General features: G+C 39.0%; 1 protein-coding gene across 1 annotated transcript; it reads right to left on the bottom strand.

Annotated features, from left to right (window-relative positions):
* Window positions 1-5,233: 5,233 nt before the first annotated feature.
* LOC132998884 (high-affinity choline transporter 1-like) lies at window positions 5,234-8,220 on the bottom strand. Its single transcript, XM_061068628.1, has 8 exons — window positions 8,037-8,220; window positions 7,649-7,765; window positions 7,382-7,537; window positions 7,067-7,215; window positions 6,842-6,985; window positions 6,576-6,729; window positions 5,870-6,087; window positions 5,234-5,794 (listed from the first exon to the last, which is right to left on the bottom strand). Exons 1-8 carry the CDS (start codon window positions 8,218-8,220, stop codon window positions 5,234-5,236), a joined length of 1,683 nt encoding a protein of 560 aa, XP_060924611.1.
* Window positions 8,221-9,513: the final 1,293 nt, after the last annotated feature.

Genomic DNA, 9,513 nt, shown 5'->3' with positions numbered 1-9,513 from the left:
TTGTCCACACCATGTTTTAGCATTAATCAAGGGTAATGAATGCTCTTACCATGGTTGTGGGTTTTATGTATCTGGCCTGGTTTCATTTTAATTTAATGAACATGACTGAGGAACATGGACCAGTCAGTTTTCTGTTTCTGGTGCTAATGCAATGTAAATGGAGCAAAATAATCTGCAGTGAGTAATGTCTGTTTACGTATGCACCGTGCATTCCGTGTTTGGTTTCCCCTAGCATGCAAAGTATTACCCAGGTAATTGATTTTGCAAGGTTCATTAGGCACAATTTGTATATCAGATGGGCTGGAAAAGAGAGTTGTTGATTAGTTAGATCTTCCTTTCGGAAATTGCTTTTTTTTCACATTCTTATCTCTGTTGCGGCCCTAATGGCAGCATACTTTAGTAGTTCTGCAGTGTTAATAAAGTAACACTGGTGAATATTAACAGCTTGTTTTGTATTCATGCATGCTTTGTGTGCGTGTTTTTTATTTGTTAGTTAATATTTATATGTCTGAGAGGTCATAAACCGAGGAGATAATGCGTTGGTTTATTAAAGGTAAAACATTTCCTACACACATACATACAGAGATGCACACATGTATACACATTTTCACTCAGTAAAATAACTGCTGCATTATTTTTGTATGTGCTTGTTTCCATACTATGCATGAATGACCTTTTTCCCTGTTTATGTAAATTGATGTTTAAATAATCCGCCTCTGTGTTTGCATCATTTCTATGGTCATTAAAAAGAAAAATGCTTCAGAGATAGAAAATGTAATAACTAATGTGATACAGACCAGTTACATGGCTCGAGAGGTTGGGTCATTGACCTTCTGGTCATTGGATCATCACATCGGGTCACTGATAGCATCTCCAGAGGGGTGAAACATAGAAGGGAAATCCCAAAACTGGATCTCCAGAGTGTTGGTTTTAATTTGGGGTCCGGCTATCTACGTCAGCAGGAGAAATGATGTGAAGACTCCAAGAATTCTGGTTTACATTTTTGTGTAGATGATAAAGAACAACTTTTATAGCCTGAACAACAGAGCAACGAAATGGATTTTTCGGCTCATTCTGAGCTAAATAGACTGGTTTTGAGCAAATAAAGAGGTATTAAAATTCCCTTCCATTCTTCCTTCATTTCACAGCATGTAAAAAAACCTATTATATACAAATGCTCTTTTAAACACAATTTTAAACAAAAGGTATGTCCTTGATGAGCAGATAAATATTGTAGAGGTAAAGTCAGCCATCTTTAACAAGAAGGTACTCTCTAGTAGTCACAGTTCAGTTTAGCTCCTAACGATCGCTTGAAGACTGAAACCTTATCTATCGCAGATTTTGCCGTTGAAATTTCACCATATCGAGGAGCCCTACAACCTCTCAATGGCCCTTTACTGATGTTTGCAAAACCATCAATGCTTCCACACCGCACCTGTCAGTTTGATACTACTGTGCTCCAACAGACAAAAATAAATCTCACATATTGAAAGTGAAATGGGTTGAGCGTTTGCTGTAGGAGGGAGTTAGTAGCTGAGGACCTTGGTTTGAAGCTTCATACCCTTTCTAATGGTTGCATAACACCATAATGGTTCTGCATAGAGCAGGTGCCTGTGTGGAGAACCTGTCTAAATGTGTCCGTATAGCACTGAGAGGATTCTGCTGTTTTCTAAACTGACAAAAACCTAATTTCAGAATCACACAGGATCTTTTCTGTGAGAAATGTGTTTCTTGGTTTCAATCTGGGGATCTTAATGGCCTCTCTCTGTGGGGCCTGTGTATTTGCAAGCTCAATTTGCTGGCTCATGAGCCTACTTACCAGCATAATGTTCGTTCTCCTCCACTTGCTTGTATTTTAACTAAAACAAACCATAGGTCTCATATCACGCCAATCCTTACATCAGTTCACTGGTTGGCATTCAAATACAGGATTGATTTTAAGATTCTTTCTTAAAATCAATCCTGGCGCCTAATAACATTTCACAGCTCTTGACTACAAGTTGCAACATGAGATCACCCAGCCCAGAGGTAAGCAACCTTTACTATCAAAAGAGCCATTTTTCCCCCACTCCCCCAAATAAAATTTGTCTGTAGCCGCAAAACCTATTTGATATGCAGCTTACAAAGTTTTATATATATAGTAATACTATAAAATATAAATGATAGTTTGTTGTATTCATGAAATTATTGAAAGACAATTAAGAAAACTGTTGACATTTGATTGCTATTTTTACCTGTTACAACAAAAGAAACCTAGACGTAAAAGGATGTGACGCATATTTTAGTTGACGAAATATTAAAACAAAAAGGGAGAGCAGTCAGACTCATTTGTTTCAGCTGTGGTCTATGATATCTGCCTCTTCTAGGTGTAGAGTCTTTGTGTTTCTCTTTGTCAGGTTGACTTTTACGTTTGGGTTTTTCAGTCGTCCTGCTCCTGTGTTTCCTGTTGTCAGTGGTGGGAAGTAACGAAGTAGAAATACTTTGTTACTGTACTTAAGTAGATTTTTCACATATCTGTACTTTACTTGAGTATTTATTTTCCTGACGACTACTCGCTACATTTGAGCACAAATATCTGTACTTTCTACTTCTTACATTCTCAAAACTGGCTCGTTACTTGAGCAGCAGAGGTTGGCGGAACGTGCAGCTTTACGCACGGCGCGCCTCTCTCTCGCTCTCTCGCTCCTGCAGTCTTTATTATTAGGGCCCGAGCACTGACAGGCACTGACAGACGTGAGGCCCTATTGAAATTGTAAGGATTATTATTCAGGCAAATGAATTGGCTTTTTGAGGGCTTTTATTAGGTGACTTTAAATAATTTTTTGAAGGTATTCCTTTTTCGATTGACATTCGTTTTCCCTTCCTGCTTCGTGTCAACATCTGCACATAAATACATAACTCGAAGCAGCAAGTGGTTAACTTGTCTTAAAGAAAATATTGGAAGTAGTTGGTTTAAACAAAAACTGTTGGCAAATAGACTATCATTGGTTGGCCGTGTCTACTTAGTCTTACACGTCCACGTAAACAAAACAAACAGATTTAAAACAAGTCAAGATGTAAAAACAAACAACACAACCAATTATATAAACAAACGCAAAAACAACTTTCAGCCAACACAACCAAAAACAAACACTGTGTCGTGTACTACTGCATATTCACGCACACAATTCAGGTTTTTTAATGGACCTCGCCAAATGGAACCCTGGGTAATCAGGCCCAGTTATCCACTCACTATAATGCCAATATAATTTTTGCGAAGATATTATATATCTCTATATTGCCAATTCCAATCCTTAGTCGCCCTTTGTGCTGACTCACAACTTAGAAGCTGTTGAGTCTTATATATGTATTGTACAAACTGGCTAATGTGTACAACTTCAAGCAGGGTTGTGTCTTCACTTTGCCGTCCCTACAGGCAAGATACCCTACAGGTGTATTGTCACCCTGCTAGAAACAACTGCAAACACAAACGCAGGCCCACCCAGTGAAGATAGTCTAATGATAAATAAACAGGCTTACATGTAGATGCGTGGACAAGCTTGCGGGCAGGTATACAGGCAGGTAAACATCCAGCAACTACAAAATACAGCTAATAGACACAAAAGGTTAGTGTTGAAGTGCCATCAAGCAAGACACTGATCATTTATAAACTAACCAAATTTGCACCTTAAGATATTCAATTGGATGTATTTTGTAGATGTAATTTAGCATTCAAAAAAACATTGGTCTTCAATTATTTATTTCCTTGTTCAGTCTGAAATTTGGCAGCAAAACCAGACTATGTCCAGTGTTTTTTCTTCTCTGTACTAGCACTATCCAGGCTGTTAATAAAGAGAAACTATCTTATTTTGTGTGCCTAGTTTCCCTTTGCTGTAGTGATGTGTCGGTCGTGAACGATTCGTTCACTATGAACGAATCCTTACAAGGACTCGGGAGTAACGAGTCCTCTCAATGAGAGATTCGTTCATTTTCTTGTGGCCGCGCATCGGGACTGATCCATAGGCTCAGTCAAGGAAGCAGAAATGATTCGTTCACTTCCCTACTGGGTCTTCGGGTATGAGTCTTTGGATCATTTATCACGTGACCTGCATTGGCTCAGTAGAGGAGCGCTGGAGCTGGAGCGAGGGGCGTTCACTGTCTTCCGGAGAAATGAACACTCTGTGTTTTTAGTATAGAAAAACGTGAATTATATTCGTTCACAAGTCATAATGACTGGTTTTACACTTACAGTTTACTGCAGATCATATTTTTTAAAGTAAACCTATTAAATACAGTACAACATTACAGTTTGTATGGTTTGAAATTGTCATTTATTATCATACTGGTATTTAATTATCACGGCAAACAATTACACTGCACTAAACTGTAAGTGTTAATGTAAAGTGAAAATAACAAAACCAGTCTGTATGACTTGTACATGAACAGTCCCGTTGCGCAGCCCCCCCCCCCCCCCGTTGAAATGAACGAGTGACTCGAAACTTGTACTTGTACTTTTACTTTTGATACTTAAGTACATTTCAATACCTGATACTTTTGATACTTAAGTACATTTAATATGAGCGACTCTAAGACTTTTACTCAAGTCATTTTCTGACGGGTGACTTTTACTTTTACCGGAGTCACTTTCAAGTAAGATATCTGTACTTTTACTCAAGTATGGCTCTCAAGTACTTTATACACCACTGCCTGTTGTCTGTACTTTCAGTTTTGTATCACATGAGTTCTTTTGCCATCCTTCTATGTGTGAGGCAGTTTTTATGTATTTATATATATATTCACTACTTGCTGTATATCTTGTTTGTCTGTATTTGGATCCAGCTCAGCAAATTTCTAAGTACAACTAGAAACAGGTGGTCATTTAATGAGCTACTGACTTCTTGCTTTCCCTACCTTGTGTATGCTACATGTTGATAATAATCGTATTCTGGGTAAGAAGGATATAATGATTTTGTATCTCACCATACCACTTTACATCATAATAGATCACAATCTTTGTAGTTCAGAAGATTTCACTGTCATTTGTCCCAGTATAAACAAAGAAACCAATAAAAGACCAAAGTTGCAATAAGAACTTATTTTATTGAAAGAAAGTCAATCTTTTTGAACTGTTGCCATCTATGTCCACTTGTCTATATACCCTTGTGTTTTGGATGCAGAAGTCTCCATCGGGATGGAGGATGCGATAGAACTTCCTGGTCTGTGTTGGAATTCAAACAACAGATATTCAGGGACCCTAACACTCTGGGTTAATCATTGGCTCAAAGGCCTCAGTTTGAGGACATGTGTTATCCAGTGTCTCTTTCTCATTGTCTTCGTTGACCCCATGTACCAGTGTCAGCTCTTGTGCTGATTTCTGGACTTTCACCTTGAACACGTCACACTTCCCAGGTAACAGGCCTTTGTTGAAGAGCACAGACGTCAGATAGGAGAACAACACGATGGCAGCAATGGCAGACAGCATGGAGATGGTCTTAACTGGAGCGTACTGGACATAAACTCCATCCTCAAGAACACATTCCGGGAAGTGGAGGACAACTCGCAGCCCGAGTGATGGAAGTCCACTGAGAACTCTGAGCACCAATCCCACCACACAGCCCATAATAGCTCCGTAACCATTGGAGATATTGAAGAAGAGGACGCAGACCAGTTGAGGGAAGAGTATGACGTAGCACAATTCAGCACTAAGAGTCCAGAAGAGTAAGACACTGTTTGCCTGGCTAGTTAGTAATGTATCAACCAAACCCAGGACCAGCACAGCAACTCGGATCACCCACTGAATCTCTCTGTCTGATGCCTGGAGAAAAAGTAGAGAGGAGGAGATGAAGAGGTTTGAGATACTAACTATTATCTTATAACTCAATTTTCTCACCTGTGGCCTAAGGATGTTCTTGTATATGTTGGAGGTGAAGACAGAAGCAGCAGAAATCAAACCAGAATCAGCAGATGACATCACAGCAGCAGCAACACATCCAGTTCCGATTATGGAGATGAATGACGGGGTGAGGTGCTGTAATGTGATGGACAGTACTTGAGCTGCTTCCCCACTTTCATATGGAAATGGAGAACCATAAGACGTCAGGTTCCAATCTGAGGAGCAGACCAAAGAAAATTCATACAAAAAGAAAACATTACAATGGACACCATATAAAGTGATCAAAGATAAAGTAATCAACCGTCCAGATCGTCAACAGAATCGCTCCTATTCAAAGGCTGGTTAAATAATTTGGTTATAGTGATCAAGTAGTCTGCTTACAGTGATTATTTGGGGTCTTTTTATGTTTGGATGGTAAAATGGTATGTTTCTTACAGTTGACTCTCCTGCACTAAGGATTGGGACTTGTTTTATATGGTAATGGCTCAACCTTGGTTCAAAACCCACTTTTTAGTACACAAAATCAACAAAAGGTCACCTTGGTCTATATCTGCTCACTAAGTTATGCAAAGATGTTGCTCCTTGGTTTTCTGTGATATAAGAATTGATTTAACATGTTTTGTTCTTTCAGTAACATTAAATACAACAGATAAGGGGATGTAAGATTTCACAGTTAACACAAGTATGTAGAAGTTGTCAGTACCTGTAGATGCAGCAGCTGCCCCAAGCAGTATTGGAGGTGTTCCAATCACAAGTATGAGTAACGCAGCGACAAAGCACGAGAGCTTAGCTGCGGCTGTTGAAGAAGCTGCCAACGTCCTCTGGTGTAAGCACTGATATCCCTGACTTCCCAGTGCCTTGAAAATGAAACAGAATTAAAATATGGGTCATGTGTCTTTATCTTGAGGATTTCTCTCAACACTAGAGTGAAGTATATTTGACATCAGCCACAGTTTTGCTCCATCTTACAAACATCAAGAAATCATCAATCATGATCCCGGTCTTCTCCAATCCTGGTGCACCAATCCAGGGAGCGTGTAAGGTGTTGTTCATCAGTGTTTTGCTGATGTCCAAGCAGTTAGGGTTCGTCAAGACAAAGGGAACACACAGCCACTGCAGAGACAAATACAAATAAATGTAAGTAATGAACAAGGACTCCAGCACTTTATAAAACCTTAAAGAACAGCAACTCACCAAGCTAATGAACATAAGAACAAGCTGAATAATATCAGTGTAGGCCACAGAGTAGAGACCTCCCAGCAGAGTGTATGTGATGACAACTGCAGCAGAGATCCAGATACACAGAGTGAAGGGCAAATCCAGGACCACACTCATGGTGCCTCCTGTTAAACACCTTGTACCAGTAAGAATTCTACTTATATACAGTACAGAATACAAATATCACGGAGTCCTATTCTTTAAGCTACATTTATTTTAACTGACATTTAAACACACAGTTCATACTGTATATGAGGATAGGTTAAAGTGCTTCTATATATTCTTACTTACCTAAACCTATCAGTGTTGATGATACCCATATTATATCATTAAGAACTGAGGCCAGGCTCAGTCCAGCTGTCAGAACTTGTCCATACTTGATTTGGAAAGGGTCCATCATTGTGACACACTTCATGTCTCTTAGTGGTTTAACAAACACCAGGGCACCTTGATGTAATGAGTGGAAAAACAGAAACTAATGAAAATATCTAGAAATCACAAATATAATGATTAAACTTAAGGTGAAATGATGAAGTAAAATTGCCAACTTCAACTTACATAGAATAAAAGATGAGCTGTATGCGGTTAACATCATGGCTGCCCAGGTTAGTCCCATTGACGGAGTATACACCATCTCAGCTGTTCCAACAACGAAGGCTCCTCCAACCCATGTAGCTGCAGGATGGATCAACACACAGCAGATATTTGGACAAAGACTAAAGGTTAGATCATAATTCAGTATTATTGATCAATAGGACCGGTAGGAACCCATCCAACCAAGACTGTTGTTTGTCAAATCTGATTTGGCTGTTTATTATTCATACTAAACAACAATTCATGATGTTTTCTTGTAAAAGTACTACTTTTAGAAATTGCCAGATCTTTCTGCCTCCATGCCTGCGACAGACAGTTTCCATCCTGTTGTCTTCAGCCGAGCTGTCCTCACCTGTCATGGTGAAGATCCCCACCACCCAGTTGATGCTCCGGTTTCCAAGTAACGCCATCTCCATCTCATTGGCTCCACTTTTCTTCTGTTCCCTCTTGGACTTGAAAAAAGCCCAGATGCCGGTCCCAAGGACCAACAGGTAGAAGAGCACCATTAATATCACTCCTGGGATATTCACTGCCATGATTAAGAAGGTTGACTGTCTTTCACACCAGCGTGTTTTCACCTGAGTGACTGATGAGAGAATCTGGGAAAACAACAGACATAGGAGATATGTAGACGTGTCCACTGTCTATGATTAACTGCTTCACTCTCTGCTCTTAAAACAAATATTGTGTCTCACGAGACTTTTAGGCAAAACTTCTTTCTTCTTTGGGTGGCCTCAGGGCAACCTGTAGCCACACCCATTGACGCAATTTGATTAAACTTTTATCAATGCAACTCATCAAAGGTTTTCTGTGTGTGTGTTTGTGTTTTCAGTTTGTATCCCATCAGAAACATTCTTAAAAGGTTACTTGATTAAATTTTTACTGAATAACTCTCACCTCTATTACACAATATAATGTTGCCTCGATGCCCAGATGCAAAAAAACAACAGAATAAATCATAAAATGCCTTGATACTAGAGTAACCAGAGTTACATTTGAGGGAAGTATCTACCTCCTGCATAAAACGTATTATTTAATGAAACTTGTTCCTATATTGTAGAATGTGAGATTCCCATGTCATCTTGGATTATAAAGCACTTCTAGGTGTTATATAAATACTATAAAAGTATTAAAGCTCTCAATACAGAGAGAAATTAACACAGGCTGGTTTAATACAATTTTAAAATAATCTGTTAGCACCTCAGTAACTTTATGATACCACAATTTATCACCCTCACCAAGACACAAATAACACATTACAAGCCTGTTTAACTAGTTGAGTTAACTTCATTTGAAAAAGTAATTTATACTGGTCATTATGTGTATTGTCATTAAATTTTTGCCACCTTTGATCTTTTACTGATACTGAGATAAATATTGTGTGACTGACTCTGTTGCACAGTTAGGAGACGACAAACAGGTAAAACCAGAGGTAGGAGCAGACATCTCAACTCGGCTGGAAACAACTCAGCAGCTGCATGGCAGGTCAGCTTGCTATATGACAGTGAATGAAACTGGCAATTATCAACAAATACATGCCTTGTCTGTCACTGCAAGTGTGGTTACATGACATCCTTTGTTTTCAAACTGTTCCACTAACTGACAGCCGTTGACGATAACAGACCACATACCAGTCAACCAGAATAAATCCAGGAATAGTAAGCATGCAATCGAGTGTAAACAAAGTAGGTTTCAGAATTTTAGTTTTGAAAATATCTGATGAGGAACATATTAACATATATGTTGAGAATAAGGAAACACATAAAGTCCTGTGATGAGAAACATTGAATGTGAACAATAAAAAACACATCTGGCTCTTATCTTTTGTC

The sequence above is a fragment of the Limanda limanda genome, chromosome 3 (genome assembly GCF_963576545.1).
Source record: "Limanda limanda chromosome 3, fLimLim1.1, whole genome shotgun sequence".
Classification (NCBI taxonomy): Eukaryota; Metazoa; Chordata; class Actinopteri; order Pleuronectiformes; family Pleuronectidae; genus Limanda; species Limanda limanda.
Note: the sequence above shows the minus strand (reverse complement) of the source record. Positions and strands in the feature narration are given on the sequence as shown.

Excerpts from the sequence above, each read along its gene's own strand:
- LOC132998884 (XM_061068628.1), bottom strand. The coding sequence starts at position 8,220 with ATGGCAGTGAATATCCCAGGAGTGATATTAATGGTGCTCTTCTACCTG. Across the intron at positions 7,766-8,036 it reads GGGGATCTTCACCATGACAG|CTACATGGGTTGGAGGAGCC; the intron begins GTGAGGACAGCT and ends TCCATCCTGCAG. Across the intron at positions 6,986-7,066 it reads TTCTTATGTTCATTAGCTTG|TGGCTGTGTGTTCCCTTTGT; the intron begins GTGAGTTGCTGT and ends TTGTCTCTGCAG.